The sequence below is a fragment of the Desmodus rotundus genome, chromosome 8, assembly GCF_022682495.2.
Source record: "Desmodus rotundus isolate HL8 chromosome 8, HLdesRot8A.1, whole genome shotgun sequence".
Classification (NCBI taxonomy): Eukaryota; Metazoa; Chordata; class Mammalia; order Chiroptera; family Phyllostomidae; genus Desmodus; species Desmodus rotundus.
In genome coordinates this window covers 18,871,201-18,892,912 of record NC_071394.1, presented here as the reverse complement: position 1 = coordinate 18,892,912, position 21,712 = coordinate 18,871,201, and the positions used below count along the sequence as shown (strand labels likewise).

The 21,712-nt window shown below is 35.9% G+C and overlaps 1 protein-coding gene across 2 annotated transcripts in view; it reads right to left on the bottom strand.

Moving 5' to 3' along the window:
- The window catches only part of CSMD3 (CUB and Sushi multiple domains 3), an 885,055-nt gene that overhangs the window by 154,257 nt on the left and 709,086 nt on the right, over window positions 1-21,712 (bottom strand). Inside the window, exons 33-34 of one of the 2 annotated variants that reach the window (XM_024572155.3) lie at window positions 772-885; window positions 165-260 (exon numbers count right to left, since the gene is read on the bottom strand). The exons of the other annotated variant lie outside the window; for it this stretch is intronic. Of the exons in view, the coding sequence (XP_024427923.2) occupies window positions 165-260; window positions 772-885 (210 nt within the window). The remainder of the gene's footprint in view (window positions 1-164; window positions 261-771; window positions 886-21,712) is intronic. 2 annotated transcript variants of the gene reach the window in all.

Genomic DNA, 21,712 nt, shown 5'->3' with positions numbered 1-21,712 from the left:
TAATAGTGCTGTAGAGATGGGGAAGGCACAGGGCAAAACTGTTCAAAGACACAACTTGTATCCCCCTTATATGATTATGAGAATTGGATCATTCAATAACTCTGAACACAGCATGGAAATTGATATCATTCCTTAGTGTGTTACTAGGCTACTGGGTCACTTACCTTGGTAAACAAAGTGAAATCCCTTAGCTGTTATTGGTCCAACTGAAGTAAATCGAATTGTGATCTGATTACCTGAACTCAGTGGAAGTGATTCTCCTACTCAACAAAACAAACACTAAGATATCATAAATAATTTCATTCAGTAAACCTAACAAATTATATTAATTTATACTGTCATTTGAAAATATGAATCTATGTTCTATCAAATTACTTTAGTATATCCTATTGCTGACAATATATTTTCTTTGGGTGCAGCTTTAATTGCAACCTTTTTACTGGCAGGCTTTAAGTACATTTTAATACATATTGCCTCATTCTTTAAAGAATCCTTAAATATTTTGTATTACATTAAATACCAAAGACTAAGTGACTAAATATTATATTTACTTTATCACAACCCCAGCAAATAGTTGGTTATATTTTTCTCAAAAGTTTGATTCACTATTAATTCTGTCTCTATTCTTTTTTAAAAAAAATAATGCGTAATTCTATTTTCAGTTTACTTTATCTCTAATATGGATGACATAAATCTCAACTTTCACTACAACATCAATCAAAGTCAGTCTTTAACCAATAACTGATGCACGGCAGTTCTATGAAAGGATACCTGAATGGGATCCTGAGAGGGAAGATAACAGAGAAGATTGCTGAGTTGGCCCATCATACACCTCAACAACATCGTGGAGTGATGTCTGGAAAAATACAAACTGGCCAAACACCACTGAGCAACAGGAACCAGGAGAAGCAAACAAATCACCAACCATCCAAAAACAAAAACAAAAAACAAAAAAAAAAAATAGAAAGAGGAGGAGAGAGAGAACAAAGTATTACAATATAATAGTCATCTTTTTTTCTATATTTAAAAAAGGATAGGTGCCAATTGGTTGATATGCCTGACACATGTATTTCAGGTCATGAAAGTAATGACCACGACCTAAAAGCAATAAAATTGTAAGAGTACTAGTTATAAAAAATAAATGAAATGGTATAACATTTAATTTAGATTGGAAATCATAAGGTTGGTGATTAATGCTTTATAATAACTATTTTTTGATTTTCCCATTGGGAGTTTAATTCTTATCACTTTGTGACTCTCTTCTCTTTTTCTAATTTTTTCTCCTCTTTTATGTGAGATAGATGGAGTTTTAACTTGGAGGAACTTTCTTTTAGCTTGCTTTTAAAATACTATCCTGTTATGAATAATAGTTTCACTGGAAAAATATCAGCAAGATATTTTTCAGGGATAGTGTTTAATTCACACTTTAAGTTAAAAGTGATTTCTAAACATTTATTGTTAATCTTCTGCCAAAGTGAGGAAATACTATGTACGATTCCTTAGCAATTGAGATATTATAAAATTTCACAATGTGATTGCTTTTTCATGGTAAGTACAGATCTGAAGTACTTACCTAAAGAGCTTTAAAAATGTCTCTTTTTTACTTCATTTTGTACTTTTCCTTAAATTATGTACTTACTTTATGTGCAGAAACTACCCAAACTATAACTTAAAAGAACACGTTCCAAAAGAGAAATCAACTTGTTCTGTGTTTTAAAAAAAGAAATGGATAATAAAAATTATCCTGAAAATATTTCTTAGGTAGAAAAATTGTGGGGTTTAAAAGGGCATGACTTTTTTAAAAAAAGTTTAATATTGTAAAATAAAGGTAACTTTTAATACTTCAAAATCACATTATTGTAATTAAACTATACAGTTTATTATAACCTATAATATATAGAGATTTCTTCACATTTTACACCTTAAATCAAGGTTATGGTTGTCCCTTGGTTGTTCTATGAAGACCGGCCAGTTCATTCAAAAAATGCCGGATTTTGCATATGAACACATACACGAATACTGTGTATTTATACTTATTTTTTGGCCTGCTAAAATAAGCTGGTAACCTCAGTCCAGATCTTTGTGGAGTAAAGATGAACTGGGTTGCTGCTCCGAACAATTTCTGAACATTAAAGTGGTAAATCTCATTAAAAAAAAATCATCCTTAAATCATTCCCTATAAGTCAGGAAAGCAAATTTATATTTCTACCAAGTCATATAAATGTAGTCAATTATTTTAATGGTTTGCAAGTTATATAAAACATTTTCAGTTTAGACCTTTTTAAAAGATCCATATTTTGATCTACCAAATGCCAATCTATTTCAAAAATACTCCAAAAGACAGTAAGAAAGTTTTTGTTTTCTGTTTTTCCACTTGTTTCAATTGGCGTTTAGATGATCTGTTTTCAAATGTGTCTTTAAGAGGCTCTAGTATGATGCAGACTTTGCCATTGACTTTCCATATGCAGGGACTAACCACAGGGACTTTGCTAAATCAAGTACACTCTGCAACCAGGCTCCTGACAGTAACATTCTTTCTCTATATCTTTTTGTGATGAATCATTTGGAAAAAAAACCCCAAACATTAAAGTTCAACATCTTTTACTCTTTATGCTTAAGTACCTCAAATTTCCGAGCAAACTGCTACATTTATAAACAACATCTAAAACAACCAAAGTATATTATCAGTGATCCAAGACATTATTCTAAGGATAAAAAAGAAAACAACAAAACTTCCCTCTTTTGTTTTTGTTTTTGTTTTTTTGTTTGCTTGTTTTGTTTTGTCTGTAGGCCTCTTATTGTCAATTGTTATTTCTGTACCTGATAGAGCAGAATTTTGTATCACCTGTAAACTGGGTATGTAGACTCTAACTTTGAACAATATAGCCATTAGTATGACTTATTCACATTATGTTAAGTAAAGAAAACTGTAGGGCATGCCCTTTAGAATAACTTGTGCCTATAATTTATTGTAGTAATTCTGAAGTGAGGTTGGGGAGAATTAAGAAACGTAGGGGTTAAAGAGGGGATTGTTGAAACCCGCCTTACTGAGCAAAGCAGGAAGCTACTTTTCTTTCACTGTGACCTAATTTTGCATTCACATGGCCAAAGGAAATTGTATTTCATTATTTTTATTTTTTTGTTTTAATATAACTGCTCTTTTTTTAAAAGGTGATTATTACACAATATTATATTAGTTATATTAGTTTCAGGTGTATAATATAGTGATTTTATATTTTTATACCTTGCAATGTGATCGCCCCGCTAAGTCTGGCAACCACGTGTCACCGTGCAAACTTATCACGATATTATTGGTTATATTCCCCTTCATTTCTAACCCATCTCCTCAACCATCTCCCCATGTTCAATGGACACTTTCAATTAAAAACAGCTTTCATTAGACAAAAAAACATTTTCTGAGAGGATACCGAATCATTATATGAAAGGTAAAATTAAATACATTTTGAACGTTTTTTGTAGTATGAAAAACCAAGAACACTTGCATACTAGATCTGATTTTTTTAAACATCAGGTTAACTATTTTCTCACTTAACCGATACATTACAATTCTAAATCAAATACCCCCTTCTCATCCAGAAATCTCAAGAATTAAATGGTACCCTTGAATTTGCTTCACCATTCTACCTGTAAATGTCTTAATGTACTTAGTTTTCTTATGTTCAGATAGCAGCAGGCCTTCTGTTTATAAAATATTTTGAATGGCCAACTGTACCCTTTGCATGTTTTAGACTGATGTAGGAAAAAAACTGTGATAGACTTTAAGATGAACCGAAAGATAACTGGATGGTTTTTTTAGTAAGCAAAAAATGTCATCTAGCACATGCTTCTGAGTTACCTGTGTTTATGGTGGCTGTGCGACAGGCGATGGATTATCATCTAATGGACAGATCTGTGTTGCATCTATTTGTAAATTCATTTCATCCATCCATCCATACACCTGTCATATCTGATTGTTCAAATACTCTTTTAAACCATTGTAACATCTTATTGGTTCCCTCATTAATTCATGACTTAAATGAAGAACTTTATCAATGTTTATTTTTTATTTGTATGGGAGCCATGATTATTTCCTTTTTAAAACAAAAATAAAAACAGAAAAGCAAACATTTTTTAACACTGATCTAGATGCTGATACTTCAACTTAATGGCTAGACCACCCTTCTATGTCAAGGACTATAATTAACTCCCACAGCCTGGGCTGAATATACCTTCTGGAATGATCAGCAACAGGCTACCTTCTTTTTCTTAGTTTCCAACAGAAATACTGAATTCTGTTCATCTCAGCTGCCAGTTTCTTTCCTTTCCTCTGGAGCTCTGCATGTAGATATGGAAAGCACTTTGCTCTTAGGCTATTAGAGTAGGCAATCAACACTAAACTGTTTCTTAAGGGAAACACCATTTTAAAGGAATTTTTTCTTCTTTAAGTGTAACAGATATTTAAAAAGTTTTAACTCTTTTGTTAAAAAACAATTTTATGATGTTACATGTATTACGGCAAGATGAAAAAGGTAAGAAGAAGGAAGTCTACTAAGAAAGAAAGAAACATGTAAAATATCCCTGTAAATAAGGCTATGCATAGAATCTATTATTATGCCTCTAACTACTCCTGAGCCTCTTATTTACCAAATGTTTTCTTCTAGAGTACAGTACATTAATTCAACCACTATTTGTTGATTCTCTTCTATGATGTACCAGGAACTGAGCTAATGGCTGGGGTTAAAAAGGTAACCAATACATTGAGGGTCCCTGCTCTCAGACTCCATTAATTATATTTGCAGATATTCAGATGGAAGTGTACCTTCTTTTGTCCTTATAAAAAGATATTAAACCAGCTAATTAATTATAAACCAATAAGAGAACACTCAGGGCCCGTCTCTCCATGCAGATCACTGCTGTGCTGATCATTTAAGTCACTCTCCTAAGCAAGCCCTCTACCAACCGCTAATGAGCAACATTTGGAGGAGGTCCAGTTGCACTTTTTGGAAATCTACAATTTAGACTTTAAAAAATCACTTTAAATTCTTATCAGATCACTTAAATAGAGGAAACCTTTAATTTAGATATTGGTAGGATGTTTACCCCAACTTTAAAATTTCGCCCTGGTTCATTTGATTGCCCCGTGACCAACTAAACTCAGATGAGACCAGGTAGTGTGTCTGTCTGCCTCAGGCAACTAGACAGGCTTGAGCAGGTATGGGATGTCAGGGGGTGGCGGCAAGCACTGGGCACCTAGCAACAGAAAACCATAGGGTGCAACCTCGCCCCCAGGGTGACCTTTCCTTCTCTAGCATATCCTCGGTCATGTGGTTGAGACTCTCCCACCTTTCCTCTCCTAGCACATTGCCAGGCATGTGGTAGACCCCCTCCCAGGAGGAACAAGGAGGCTGGAAAATAGCCTCATACAGCCCTTGCACGACCACTCTATTAAGTGTTAAGCCCTAAAGACAAGGAGGTTCTGAACCACATCAAACAATCTTAGGAACAAAGCATAAGGGCTGTTGACCACAGAGATAGAGTTTTAGTCAAACTAGAGGTAACATCTAGGCCTCAGTTGTGTTTCAGCTCCAGGCCCAGAAAAGCAACAAAACCAGGGCAGGCAACACAGTGGCTGACATCAGGACCAGATGCAATGACTGATGAGCCCCTCCCCTAGTGCCAGCCAGTCAGGAGAGATCATGATGCGGAAAGAACACGCCTGGCAAGTGATGTGTATTCTATTGAGATCCTTCCTTGGGAACCCCCCTATAATCCCCACCTTCAGAGAGGGGATAGAAACCCTCAGAACAGAAGACTCAGCAGGCTCTCTCTCTCTCTCTCTCTCTGGAGCAACCTGCACCTGTCCCTTCCTTTCTTTTCCTCTTTCCTTTTGCACCAGCACCCGTCTCATGAGTTTGGCTTTTGTTGTGACCGAACTGTGTTTCAGTTCTACAACCACTGCCTAAGTAAGTCAGGAATTTTGGGGAGTTACACTTAATTCTTTTTCCATCAAAATAACTAGCTAGTAGACTGTACAGCGGCTTATTGATTTATTAATTAACTTTAAATGAGATAATAAGATAAGCATGGGCATGATTATTTTTATTTAGTAATCAGGACTGGAGTTATTGAATAAAAATGAAAATCAAGCATATTCAAATAAAGAGGGGTTTCAATGTTATTTTTGTACATTTTGTTTTACTCGCAGAAGGAAGTAATTCTGTGTATCCTAATGGCAGACTAATGCGAGAAAGGAAGAAACTCAGAATCAGACTGAGCCATGACCAAGGGAAATAATCTAGCAACTTCTGGGAAGGTGGTAATTAAGATAAGATTAAAATGTCCAAGATCTCATGGTGAATTCAGGTCTATGGAACTTGCTTTGACATAAAAGGGTTCACGTTTGATGGGGAAGGGCAGTAGGTGTCTCTGGGAGGTGGTAGTTCTGCCAGTCAGAAGGGGGGGGGCCTTATTCGTTATCGTACCGTGATACTGAAATGACAACGTTTCTTTGCTCCACAACAGAACGGAAAGAGCACTTTAAAGATTGTCAGCATGTCTAGCTGAGAAGACTTAAAAAGACTAATGCTTTCAAATTACCACTCTGTGGATCTGACATTAGGGCTTTTCAGAAAACTACCTAATGAACACTTAAGGATTCATTTTCTGGAATCAGATTCTTTAGGACTGAATCCAGCACATAATATACAGGAAAGTTACTTTCCCTTTCTGTGCCTTAATTTCCTCATCTGTAAACTAGGGATTATAAATGTACCCAGCCTAGTAGGACTGAGGCATATATTACTAACACTGATCATTATAAAACCCTTTGAATGATGCCTGAAACATAGTAATATTAGTTACTATTTCTATTTACTTAGCTGTTAATATTTGCTGATAATTTTTTCTGAAATTTACTGATAGACTAAACTGAATTGGCCTTTGTTATTAAACAGCATATCTTTCTCGTCCTCGGCTTTCCATACATGTGCTTTTTGAACAAATGACAGATCTGTTTGGGTTGGAAGAGTATCCCAGCTACTACAGTCAAGGTTCGTTGCAATTTCAGAAAGGGTATGCACTTCTCTAACCACTTGATTTTATATCCTCTCCCTTTGGGTGGACTGTGAAAATGTAATTAGTAGCTTTCTAAATGGACAAAGAGAAGAAGAGGAAGACGAGAGGTCATTCTGCTTCCGTCTTTGTTTCTCCCTTCATCGTAATTCCATGCCCTTCTGTTGCAAAGGGAAACTCCATTACAAAGACATATTCCACACAAAGGGAGTTTGGACAGGAAAAGAACTGGAAAATATAAATTCCTAGTAGATCTCAGCTTGATTCTCAATGTGCCTGTAACTGCTCTTGAAAAATCTATACATTCTTTTGTATTTTAAGGGTTCATTTTGATTACATTAGGTGCTCAGCTAGTTGGCAACTATTCTAAAAAAATTTTAAGTCATAACTGTTTTGCTGAGTTTCCTTTTTATTCAACACAGTGCAGAAGAAAACACACACATGTATCCCCATTGCTAACAGAACAGAAGTAAAGGACATTCAAGGCAAAGTATGTTTGGAACTGTAGCTGACTACGTATGAAAGCAGAAAAAATGACTTTTAGTGAGATAAACAATCAACGAGCGTGGCTGGTTTTATATGCATTTTGCCTCACACTTTCATTTCATGCAAATATTTGAAGACATTTTGTAGAAATGTCCACCTGTGCCAAAGGCTTCCTCTTCAAATTAGTGACATCGATGCAACTCTTTGTTCTCTGTGAGCTGTGAATGTGAGACTACTCATGTACAAACTGCTCCAAGGGTGCACTGTGGAATCACACCGCTCGGGTATGTCATGATTGTAAAGGCTCTCTCACTTAAAAATAATTATGAGGTATCCAACTGGCACTTCTATTGTATGAAAAATAAACAAATAAAAGGTAAATACTATGAAAATTTACTGTGAAAAGCACCAAAAGGCGGCATTTTAAAAATCTTCTCAGATCAAATCAGTTCTCTACTTATTTTTAAAAAGTCATTTAGTAGGAAAGTTTGGGGAAAAGTTGCATTAATTGATAAAATAATAAGCAAGAGTTTCATTAGTAATTTGGAAGCTTATAATTTCTACATACCAGGTTTCAAATGCCAAAGATTATTATTATAGTATAATAGTTGTAACTATTAACTCACCATGAGATGCTTTATACTAATATAGAATTTTAGTTAAGGTAAATCATGTGAATCATATTTGAATTATCTAGGGGACTACTAAAACTTCCACGCAGAAGATTGGCTCCAACCTAGATGCTGGGGCCAATCCTGCCCTAGAGCCACAATCTAGAAGGGCTAGGGTAGCAGCTCACGGAGCACAGTGCGATCATTCTAGCTCTGCAAATAAATATGCCACACCTTATTATTGCTATTTTATAATAACCAGGAAATAAAATGTTATGTTAAAAACCTACTGATTTTTAGAGAAAGCGAGGGGAAGGGGGAAGAGAAAGAGAAACATTGATTTTTCATTCCACTTATTTATGCATTCAGTGGTTGGTTCCAGTATGTGCCCTGACTTGGGATTGAACTTGCAATCTTGGCGTATATAGGGATGATGCTCTAACCAACTGAGCTACCAGGTCAGGGCTTCAAAAATGTTATTATATATATCTCACCATGACACCCAGGTATCTAGTAACTTCGTAGCTCCAGAACTCTAGTCCCGTCTGAAGTCATAACAGTAAATAGGATTCTAATTTATTTGCCTGTTAGCAATTTCTGGCATGATATTTCTGTCAATCCATAAACCAGGCTTACTGAGTAAACCCATAATATTTACTTCAGGTTCCCCTTAAGCTGACTTTCTGTCTATATTGTGACCATTTCCTGACTAGCCAGATTTCAAAATTGCCCATTTGACATATTTTAAACATATAAACATTGTTAAAAAAAGAAAAAAGTATCTCATATAGCAAATATATTTCAATTTTCTTCAAATTTTTTTACCTGCAATTTGGCAGTTGTAACATTGCCCAACAGCTCAACATTAATTTGGTTTAAAAAGCAATGAAATCAAGAAAAACACAATAGCACATCTAGAGAATTAAACAAGGAAAGCAAAGTAAAAAGTTTAAAGTGTTGGAATATTATTATTAACACTTTTTAAAACTCAATTTCAATTTAGATGAGTGTTTTTCTTTAATCATCTCTAAGACGTTTTTCTGCATATTTGGTAGAATATGTCTTCCAAATACCAACTAGACCAGACAGGTTTAGGTGAGGAAAAGTTTCTCACATGGATAATAAAAGTAATTTGTGAGATATTTTTTTAATTATGGAAATTTCCAAATATGCACAAAATTGAAAGAATAGTAAAATAAACACCCAGGAACCCATCGTCCAGTTTCAGACCTTACTGACTTCTGCCAGCCCTGTGCCAGCTCTGTTTTCGCATCCGCTCTGTATCCTCCACCTGCCACTGCTGTAACTCCCAAGTCCTCTCCTTTCCCCACGAATGCTTCAGTATTTATGTGTAACAGATGAGGACTTACACAAGAAGCACAGTGTGATGACCGTATCTTAGAGAACTAACAATGTCTTTCTATCATTTAATAATCACTTTGTGATTCCATTTCCAGATGTTTCTCTCTCCAAAAGGTAGTTTCACAGTTGCTTTGATTAAATCAGGATCCAAACAAAATCCATATATTTCATGGGGTTGATATGTCCCTAAAGTTTTCTGGTATAAAATCTCTGACTCCTATATTATTTTTAATATCGTGTACTACTTATGGAAGAATCTGGGTCTTTTGAAGTTAGGAGACTAAACTAAGATAAAACTCAACTAATCCACATTATTTCTGTCATCTAGTTTTTGTTGAGATTTAATTTTATGAAGGTGCTATTAAGCAAGTAATGTTCTCTGTTTGCAGGACACTTCTGAGCCGAGAGGGCTGCTCTACGGGCATAGTTCCCAATCCTCCCAGGTCCCATTCCACCCAGGGCCGTGTTATTCCCCCCTGTTTTGCATATGGGAATTTCACAGACAATTCAGAATTTAGCCTGAACTCAAATTCTTGCTTTCACTGAATTCTTAAACTATACTCAGGATATCACCTCCTACACATCACATCTTCTCAGTGGGCACAGCCCCACAAACCCTCAACTCCCAAAGTTCTGCCTAAGAGCTCATTAATTGGTAGAATTTACAACTATTTTAGGATGGCAGATGACAGGGTATATCGTAGGGCACCATTTTTTTAAAGTTTCTCAGGTTTTCCATAACATCATCACCAGTCACCTCTTTAATTGGGGCTCTAGTCTCATCATGTCGAGAGTCATGCTCGTACATAATCACAGCAGGAGAAACTCCAAGCCTCCGTATTCTTATTACAGACATAACCCTCCCATGTTCTGAGACTGATTTCCCTGAACCAGTGTTAGAAACGTGAGAGAATTCGCTGGTGCTAGAAATTTAGAAAATGAGATATCTAGTGTATTCAACTATTTACTAAATACATATATATTTTAAAAATCCTAAAATTATAATATTAACCAGTTATCATTCATTGAACCTCTACTGTGTATAAGGATATAAGCTAAGTTCTTTTCTCACATCAGCTAGATTGACCCTCCAAACACTGAGGTAAGCACTATTATCTCCATTTTAAATATGAAAAATACCGAGACAAATAAGCTAAGACAACTATCAAAAACAACAAAGCCATCAAGGGGAAGGAAGACCTAAGATTTGAATTTGTGAAATATGACCAGTCACAAGCCTGGCCTTTCAACTATGACCCCACAGAGCATTTATAGTAGCCTGGGGTCTACTGGTGAACATGAGGTTTTGAAAGTCATTGAGGAAAACTTAAGGCAGCAAAGCCCTGCAGATAAGATACATGATAAAGATTCTGAACTAAAAGAAAAAAAAACAATATTTTGTTCAGAAAGGTGGGGAAGACATTTTTATAGTAGATTTATAAATGCATTTGTCCTAAAGAGCCAGAATGTTATTTATGATCATTAAAAATACGGGAGTAAATTTCTGTTATCTTGAAAATACACTCATGTTACTTATATGAAAATGTATTCTTAATAAATAAGGTCTCATATCTTCTGTAGACTATTAGCAATATGTTGTAGAATTCAGAGTAGTAGCTGGATCTACAACTTCTATGGTTCTCATTATTACAAAGTAAAATGTTAATCGTAAAGAGCCTGGGATTTGCAGTCTTGTAACCCTGGATTTGACCAGCTTTGCTCCTTGCTGTTGTGTGACCTTGACTGAACTACTAAATCTTTCTGGATATTTTTCCTAATCTGCAAAAATATACCCACTCCATATGATTTTTTGAAAGATCAACCTGTAAAGCATCTTACTCAGCAGGTGCTTAACATACACAACAATGCCATTCACATATACACACACACAGAAAAACATACCCCATTCCTTGTGACCTTTCTAATCTCTTCTATTAAAAGGTTTAAAATGAAAATATAATTTTATAAAAGAAATAAGGTACCCATTTATTTTTTAATTTTGTCAAACGTGATGGTTCAATAGCAATCTTACCAATGAAAACAATAATAATAGACTGTTAATTTTGATACTAACAGTCATTTTGCCCAAATCATCAGATCTGTAAATATCTTTGTAGTCCCTAACCTTCCCAAGAGAGTGCAAACACGCGTAACGGACACACACGTAACAGAGTGTGAAGGAATTGTTGAAATAATTCTGCAGATTATACATTCAAGGACCACACTGATGTGTATTAGTGGAGAAATGGTCTTATTATTGCAGTTTCCCAAAAGAGTTTTCTTCTAGTTTTTTCAGAATCAATTTCAGACTATTATTGTCCATAATTTTAAAAACAAATACTAAACTGCTGAGAAATTTATAGGTAAATGGAAATTCTAGATGCTGTAAATATGAATGTGTTTCAGCTTTTTGTATAAATATATTTTGACTAGACACTTATTTAGGTATGCAGATAGGCTGAAATAAATTGGAGATGATTGTTTTTCCCTTCAGTAATTGGGGTGCATGTAACTGATAGCTATGGTAAAACAAACTAACCTTCCACTGAACTAGTAAAATCCCATTTTTGAGTGGTGGCCTTTTATTAACAAAGAACCACATCTTGTGGGAAATTAGTGATCAAGGGCCCTTGGAGGTTAACAACAAGTGGTCCCATACCAGACCCGTCTACAGTCTGTAAACAGGTTAAGTTCGAAAGGTATTACGTGCACATCTTCATGGAAACAGTATAAAAATAATAGGTGCCCAGATTCATTCACACAATCAATTTGACCTGAAACCAGTGTAGTTCATGAAGATAACAGAATATTTTAACTTCGCAAGAGATTTTGCAACCTTCTGGTTCAATTCTTTGTTCTACAAATGAGGAAACTGAAGCTCAAAAGAGGCTGAATGATTGATTTGCAATCCGAATCCTGTGGGAAAATGCATTCTGAGTTCCAACTAGAATAGCAAGAAATGTATCCCAGCAGGATTTGGGATTTCCTTGGGAAAAGGGAGTTTAAAGCCCTTAGACGTGACTGGAAAACATTGCTTAGTCGTATGATGCCTACGTTGTTATACTCGAAGATGTCTAAGTTGATTATTAAGGTGGAGAAATGGAAAAAAGTGAGGTCTTTATGTTGAACTACATTGGAATAAGCACATGTGTGTAAGTCTAAGAATGACTGGACCTTTGTTCTTAATTTAAATTAATAATTTACTTTTGAGCTTCTGTGCCTATTTTTTGTGCCTTATTCTCTTCAGATGGTGTCTGCCCACCTCCCTACTCCAGATATCAGAGGGTGAAAGCCCTTGGCAGTGTTGTGTGATAAAGTATTTAAGATACTTGTATAGTCTAGATATGTCAGAAGCTGTGAAGTGTGGAATCATTCTAAATAATCTAAATTACTTAATAATTGATAACTCCAATGGAAATAGCTCATTTGATATTGTAAAGGAGCATTTTACTTGTATTTGCAAAATTTATTCATAGAACTGTATAAAACATTTAGCTGTTAACAGAAGCTGTGTGAAAAATATGTTTTGGATTTTCTTCAATAGAAAAATGGCTGCAAATTAATCATTCTGGTTCCGAATGAAAAAAGATCTAAAATAGCATCACTTTCGCTCCTCCCAATTTACTTGTAGAATGGTTAACTGTTCAAAGCCCTGACCGAAAGTAAATAAAAATAAAAATCCATATAATTTAAAAGTGAGATTTCACAAAGCAACAACTCATCTGTTTAATAATTTGGTTCTAGATACCATAACAAAGCTAATAGTAATTCATGTTTAACTAAAACTTAATTTAAAATCACATTATGATTATTAAGAACTGATATATAAGGAACACACAAAGATGTGTGTATGTGACCCACTATATCACGTGTTGTTAAATGGTTTACTAAGCCATGATCACCAGCTTCAAAACACAAATGGACACTTATTTTTCCACAAGGAATGAAACCCTATTGTCAGTGGAGCTTTTGTTAGAACTCCCCCTGGAGACCAAGGATATAATATGTAATTCAACAAACTTACTCAACTTTCCCCAAGTATGTCTGACCTTGATCCAAATTACCACAACAGAATTTTTGCTTTTCACATTTCCATTCTTCTACTTTTCTCTTTTACTTACTTAATTGGAATACTACTGTTTAAATATTTCTTGTAAAACAGTTATTCTAAGTAACTACATTTTACTTCTTAATTGTTAGTTGTTAAATATTCATTACAGTTAAACAATGCTGGGTCCTCATTAGCAATAATCATTAAGCAAGGAAAGTACTGTAAAGATGGATTCATATAATTTATTAGATATCATGTTCCAAAATAAATAACAGACTCGGAAAACCTTTGGAGAGTATACTTTAAACAGGCCACAGGTAGCTTACAAGTCAATTTTTGAAAATGAGAACTGTAAGAAATCTTACAGTAAATCCTGTTTCATGCATTTCTCATGTTTAGACATGATAGGTACAGGGTGTTAAATAATATTCTGACTTCAATTTGTGAACTCCAAACATTCTCCAAGGTTAATTTGGATTTAATTTATAGCTTCGATAAGGCACTTAAGTTCAGTAGAGGGTGAGGAGAGGCCACGAGAAAAACATCCAAAGGAAGCCTATTAGCAGTGTGGCGGCCACATTTGCTGCCCTTACTTATGCTGCCAGGGGTTTATGTGCATTTGTATTTCCTCGGGATTGACTAGTGACGGTCTGAGCAGAGTGTTACTGTCCCTATTTTGAGGAAGAGGAAACTGAGGCCCAAAGGCCGCCTCAAAGGAGACTTGTGCAGCTGAGATTCACACCTAGGGCCTCTTGAACTAACACTCACTTTTAACCACTGTAGAAAACAATGGCCTATCAAACAAATTGGACATGCAGTGTGAATCATTTTTGACATTCCCTCCCTCATATGGTAAAATTATTTTCATTGACAATCAGAAAATAAGCAAATAATAATGGCCAGAAAAGATACACAGATGGTGAAAGAGTTTCATTTATTGAACTGAACTGTGGTATGTACGAGAGGGGGCCCAAACAAACCGGAATTATCTTCTGGAGGGTGGGACCCTTGTAGTACAGGCTTCCCCCACTGGGTGGGTATTCTAGGAACCCATCTGTACCAGTGTACCAGCTGGTGGTGTTGTGAGAGGCTGCCTTTGGATTCAGTGAATTTTTTTTGAAGACTTAATGCATTTGCCCATTACATGATGGGTGATTTATGAATGCACTTGCCCACACCACACTGAGTGTTCAGCAGTTTTTGACCAAAAAATGCCAGACCCCTGGTGTCCCACCCTATTCACCCTATCTTGCCCCTGAGCGATTTTTTATTTGTTTGCTTCCCTGGATGAAAAAATATTCTTAAAGAGAAATGTTTGCTGATGTGGAAGAGGCAACAGAAAAAAAAATGGCATAAGCATTAAAAGGCATCAAAATCAATTAAGTTTAAAAACTGTTTTGAGCAGTGGGAAAAAGTCTCGATAGGTGTTTGTATCAACTAAAGAGTACTTTGAAATGACTAAAGTTTGAACATGTAAGAATAACTACAAAATTTTTTATAAATAAATTCCAGGTATTTTGGTTTCCCCCTCATATATAATGGTTATAATGTGTACAATATAATTTGCATAATTATATAATTATATGCTTATGTATAATAATATATGCTATAGTAGTAAAATTTTCAAAGAAAGAAAATAAATATTATAATACAAAAGGTAAGATGTAATGGAGTAACATTTTAATTATATACCCGTGATTTTGAAAAACAGGGGAAAACACATTTTTACTGAAGTCTGGGCACCATTTGAGTCTTTTCAATTTTAAACAAAAATAAAAGGCCCAAGTGTCCGCAGGGGATGGCTTCACTGAAATAAGTCAAAGTCAGTTTCTTTGCTTCACAATCGCTGTTCTGTCAAGTGGATACTATTTAAATGAAGGAATATGTAGTACAACGGGGCTGCAGACATGAACCAAGTCATTCAAACCTTTAAGAAAGGATTGCATTTGCTTAGTTCTATTGGATAAAGGGCAACAAAATGAAGTAAAATAAAACAGCTCTTGAGCTAGTGTGTGGGTAAAAACATTTTAAAAATTAGTTACACACTGCCTTCGATGTATTGTATTGATTGTGAACTTATAATATTTTTAGAAACAAGTCTTTGAATCAAAGGAACAAAATAGAATCATGTGTCTGGGTGAATTTTTAAATGTATTGTATAGGTAAAAAGCAAATAAAAGTGAATTATCTAATCAATGAGTGATTCCTGGTTCTTAGTCTGTGACCCCTTTTTTTCTGTACATTCTCCCCAACTTCTTTCTCATATATTCTCTCTGCCTTTGCGTATCTAGACTCTCTGCGTCATTTTCTTAGCTAATGTCTAGTCATCTCTGCAAACTCCGGTCAGAGAAGTTGTCACTGAGTACTCACTACCATCACCTCAGCATCGAGTGGGTTAAGGGCTGCTTACTTATCCCCTGCTTATTCTGGTCCTGTAAATTAGCACAGTATTTGGAAACTTCGGTTTAAATGTCTTTTTTCCTCCACTATTTGATATCACTTATTTGTGTATCCCAGTACCCACTCCCTGGCTCACAAATTTGTGCAATGAATATAGAAACGTCAATTAAGTTCAAAAAACTAAAATCAAAAACACTGAGAAAATGTTTTTTACTCTGTTCAGGTAATCACAATATCTTGTATTCATTTCAAATACTGGGTGTTAAAAAAGACTGTGTTGGCATGACAGGACTCTCCTTTTGGGTTTCCTTGTTTTGTCTTACAAACAATATTATTTAAGCAATTATCAGTCATGTCTGATGGATCTTCCTTACATATAAACTGAGTTGTCCTGAGTTGTTTAAAAAAGGATAACAAAAATAAGGGTATTCAGTTCAGTTCATTTGAGATATATGGCCTTGAATTTTTTTTTTTTTTTTTTAAGGAGGCAAGGCAGAAAGCTACCAGTCAAATAAAAACAATTCACCTCTTCCTCTACCAAATCTCTCCTAACTTGAGAAAAGATGTGTGCCTGGTCACCAGATCCACTTTACAATATGTATGAAGGCCTACTTTGTGTCTATGCTGGGTACCAAAGCACAGGGTCTGCCCCCCGAGCTGCTTCCTTGAACACTTCCTTCTGGTAGCCTCATATATGGAATCACACAAGTCATTACTTCCTATCTTCTAAATGTGTCTTGATTCTAATTTAGGTACCTTCTCTCCCCTCCATTCCTATTATTACATCAGTTCAGGCCCATGTGTCTTTAACCTTCTCTGTGATGTCCCTGTGTAGCAATCCAGAGCAACCCCACTTCATTCTCCATACCTTTATGGAAGTAATTAATTTAAAATGCAAATCTAATCATATCACTTCCCTATCTAAGACAGTGGTGCTGTGGAATTGAGCAGATGGGCTACATGAATAGTTTGATATTTTCATGTTCTTCCCCCCCAACTGTTTCCCTGGCATTTAATTTCTAAAGCTTGTCTAGATCCCTGCCTACCACCGTATCTACTGTTAAGAAAAAACACTCACGGACACTTTTTCACTTTCTGATATAAACTCTAGATCATGAAGCCATATTAGTGTTTTGATAATGCTCATTAATTAAACAATTGCAACTGTTTTTGCAATTTTTAACATCTTGATATGTAACTATATCTTTGCAAAGGGATCAGGAGGTACTAAGACCCAAGCTAAAATCAGAATATTAAGAACTTAAGCACACACAAAAACTGTCTTCAAAGCAGAGACATAACATAATTCATCACAGAAAGTAAACACTTAAAATATCAAGCAACCAGGTAGAGATTTAACTTTAAGGAAAACAAAGGTGGGAGGGTAACCTGAAAACTCAGCCTCAAGCTCATGAACAAATTAGAAGTCGAATATCCAATTATTCAACAAATGTATTTACTGAACATTAGTAATGTATAAGTAAATATTCTGGGAGCTGAAAATATACAGTTCCTGCCCTCAAGGATCTTACAGGCTAGTGGAGGAGACAATACGCAAACATTTACTCACCACCCTGTACGATTCTTTCTTTAGTGTTCTGTTCATGCTACTCCTTGCCTGGAATGCCTTCTCACTCCCCTTCTGCCTGTATGACATGTACCACTTGGCCATCAGAAAACAAGGCTCATTTCTTCTGTGAACCCTCTCTGAATTTCCATCATTCAACCCCACAAATTTTTAACTCACTTGACCTCCTTAATATTAATATCCGCACCACCCATTCTGCACACACGTTGCCATGAGCTCTTATTTAAAAGGAATCATTGATGACAGGTGCTCACACTGCACTTGGAGTTGGAGCACAAGTGTGAAAAAGACAGGTGCAGTTCCAGGTCTCGGGAACTGACAGTCTCACACAGAAGATGTCACTACATGCTGCATTAGAAGTATGTAAGAGGAGCTGTCCCCACCATCTCGGAGCCTGTGGAGGAGGCTGAGAACAGGACTTCTATAACGATAAATACATCTGGAAGGCTGAGGTGCAAGGCCACTTGTGCCAACCACGTGGGGGCTCTGGAACCAGAGGGAGCGCACAGCTCTTTCTCAGTTTGGAAGTGCTCATGCTCTAGAAGAACTGAACTCTATCTGGGCAAGACTGGCGCCTATGTGTGCAAGGCAAAGAACAACCCAGTAACTCCTCGGGGCGAAAGGAACAAAACCAGAGCCACCTGGGAAAGGGAGCTCGAGCTCATGGAAACAGTGGATGGCTCCTGCAACCTCCCTGCTCGGCCACTGCCCACAGCGTTCGTGTAATGCTGCACCTCTCAGCGATTTAAACTGATTGAAAAGTAAATACATAAAATGGATTAAAAAAACAAGTACATAACATGAGTACTATGACCCGGGGTGTAATAAGATAGCATAAAGGTACAAAAGTATGTTTGTATTACTAGTATGAAGATAAAAAGAATGGCTTTGTACGCAGTCTCCAGCATGGACTTCTTCTTAGGCAGAGAGTTTCAAAAGGAATTGTGTTAATATCAAAAACCATGGGAACCTAACTTAAAATCCCACTGAAGTTTATTGATATACTTGTACAGAAAATTAAAAATTAAAAACATTTATGAACAAAATATCCAAAGCAACAAATTCACTTATAAACATAAAACTATGTAAGTTCTGCTGGAATAGGCCACCAAAGACTTTATCTCTTTTTTTATAAAAACTGAAAGTTTGGAAATGATCAGTAATTTGTCACCAAACAATATTCACTGAATAGTCACTGTCCTGTGGCCTTTACAGAGATATAACAAATCAGGTGTCATGTTTTCTGTATTTTAGCAACAGGTGGAATTAAAAAAAAAATGTGTGGCACCCTGAGTAGCTTAAAACAATATAAATTAACAACTTAGTTCTAAATAAGGCTATGTTTCTCTCAATCATTTGAAATTTCTATCAATCAAATGAAATATCAATCTTTTTTTGCAATGGAGGCCAGTGTCTTTATGTATTCCTAATATTTTTTTTGTGTGTGTAAAATCTTCTTAAAAATTCCTTATTAGGATGTCTTTAAGTTTTGCCCCATATTTCTGGGGCCAGGAAAAGAGCAAATACGTTTGTCAAGTGGAAGTACTTGTACTATGTGCACCATGTCAGGAAGCATTTAAAATCAGCTCCCCAACCCCAATTCTCTAGTTTACTCATTACTCACTTCCCCAGACAAATCCAAGAATTAGTCACACAATGAGTATGTTCAGGGAAGAGTGACAGAGGCCAGATTAAGTGGGAAAAGAGAAAGCAGTTATCACCAAGCCCCAACACTGCCCTCTATAACTCTTCCTAAGATAAATACATTGTGCTATGGGAAACCGTCGCATGATTAAATTCACTTATTTATGCCATCCATTATAGTAAGCACTACCTATGGCTGGTACGCAGGGTTCGCTTAAAGCATGAGGGCATCCCCCGCTTGCTGAGGATTTGTTGCTCCTTCTAACCAATGCAGTCTTCTTTAAATACTTTCTGAAATTAACAACAAATTGGTTTTTAAGTAATAAAAATTGTATATATTTTATGTTCAAAATCTGGGATTTATTATATGTGAATATGAATTTATAAAAGAGTATCGATGAACCAGACAATACAACTCTTAGGAGACACAGCAAACGCTTCACATAAATCACCTGGTAAACAACCTTATGCCCAGCATTTGTAAGTTTCAGAAACACAATTAATGGCAGCTTTTGATTTTGGATAATACTGACTTCACTAACCCAGAGACTGACGGCACAGCTTATAAAATGTGATGTGGCTCCTACATTATTAGCCCGTCCCAAATGTACTCAAGAGAGATAGGTCAACAGAGGGAAAACGGGATTTAATTTAGCTGTTAGGGAAGTGTGTGTGTATGTGTGTGTGTGTGAGAGAGAGAGAGAGAGAGACAGAGAGAGAGAGAGAGAGACAGAGAGAGAGAGAGTTTCCACTTGAGGTAATTAGATAGGGATTCTAGATAGGGATGAGATTAATTTTTACTTCTGTGGGTTGATGCCTAAGATCTCACAGCCCCCAAATCAAGCTTTCTGGATAATTAAAGCCATTCTCTATTCACAGATATAAAGGCTAATAAACTTCCCAAGAGAATAATAGAAATAGTCTATTTCTAATAATATAAATTAATAATAATGGAAAGAGAAGTAAAACTGAAAGAAGGTTGCACTACACCTAGATATCATACACTTGATATTTCCTTTTAGTTTTGATGTTAAAAAGGCATGTTTTATTACTAAATAGAAAAAATCATTTTTAACTTTATCATTAAAAATTAACACTTTAAAAATGTATTTTTGTTTAAAGCTGACTGACCACGTAAAGCAGAGGTGCTGACTTCTTTAAGATTAATTTCATGAAAGAACAGTTTTTCACTGTATAGTTTTTACACATAAAATATGCAGTAGTACACTTGAAGCTGCAGATTGTTAGCAATGACTTAGAGCAAAGGACAGTAAGAAAAATGATTGGGGATGAGGTATGGCATGTGTCTACCGTTTAATTTCTTTGGAGAGGCAGAGCCTGAACAGAGAGATGATGGATGATTTCTGTGGACTGCACTACTCAATAAATATATGAAGGCCACCTTGAGCTGTGAAATCTACTCTCTTGAAAAAAAAGAAAGAAAAAGAAAAAGTTGAGCTGACCAGTGCTTGTCACCCTGAATGTGAAACTTGCTATACTTCATAGATATATGTTACTTTTCAGAGATTGACTGGGTCTGTGGTAAGCATCCATGATGTGCCACTTACTGAGTAACAGCCTTCACGAGGATGTACATGTGAACATACCAACAATGGAGTAGAGAGGAGGTAAAGCTTAGTAACACCCATTTTTCTTTCCGAGAGATTTCTCCTCTCCTACACCCAGCATGCAAGACATTTCTCTCGTCTTAGAGAATTCTCGCTTAGGCCCAGCCCTAACCTTCAGACGTCAGTTTTTCCTATCCTTTCACTTTCCTATGTCTGATTCCCTCTCTCCCTTTTCTTGACTGTACATTACACAGCTCTACTGGATAATCTGAAAACCAGCAGATTCATCCTGCATGGGGCAGAGAGCGGGGGGAGAGTGAGCAAAGCAATCACCTAAAGCAAGGGGAGGAGTAAGGCTGAGAACCAGTCATGTGTGAACAAATATATTCCTGTCATACCAGGGAGAAACATGCCCACTGCATCTTGTATGTGCTCAGTTTTCAAAAGCGTTTTCACACTGAATGCCAAGACTCTAAATAGTTTATAAAATCAATTCACTAGATCAGAACAAGCTCTATATTTTAATGAATGAGAGCAGTATGGAGTAGAGGAGAACCGAACAGACCAGAGACATGTCAGAAAGACTGAGTATGAATTGAGTGAGAGGCAACGTATTTCTTCCCGAGGGTCTTCGTCAAAAAGTTGGAGGGCCTGTACTGATATTAGGTGCTAAACTATTAGTTTCTACATAAAGACAAAAACTTCATCATGAAATACATTTACTGTAAATTTTTTTTAGAACTATTAACCTCGATCCAACCACATTTTGGCATGAATTAAGGGAACAGGGAAGTAATTGTGGCCCCAATTAAACTCTTATTCCAAAAGTACTGGCTGATCAGCTCAAAAAGTCTGTGTGAAAGCAGTGCTATCATTGTTTATTTAGAAATAAATTAAGAGAGTAAGCTCACATTCCAAGAAGACAAAATAA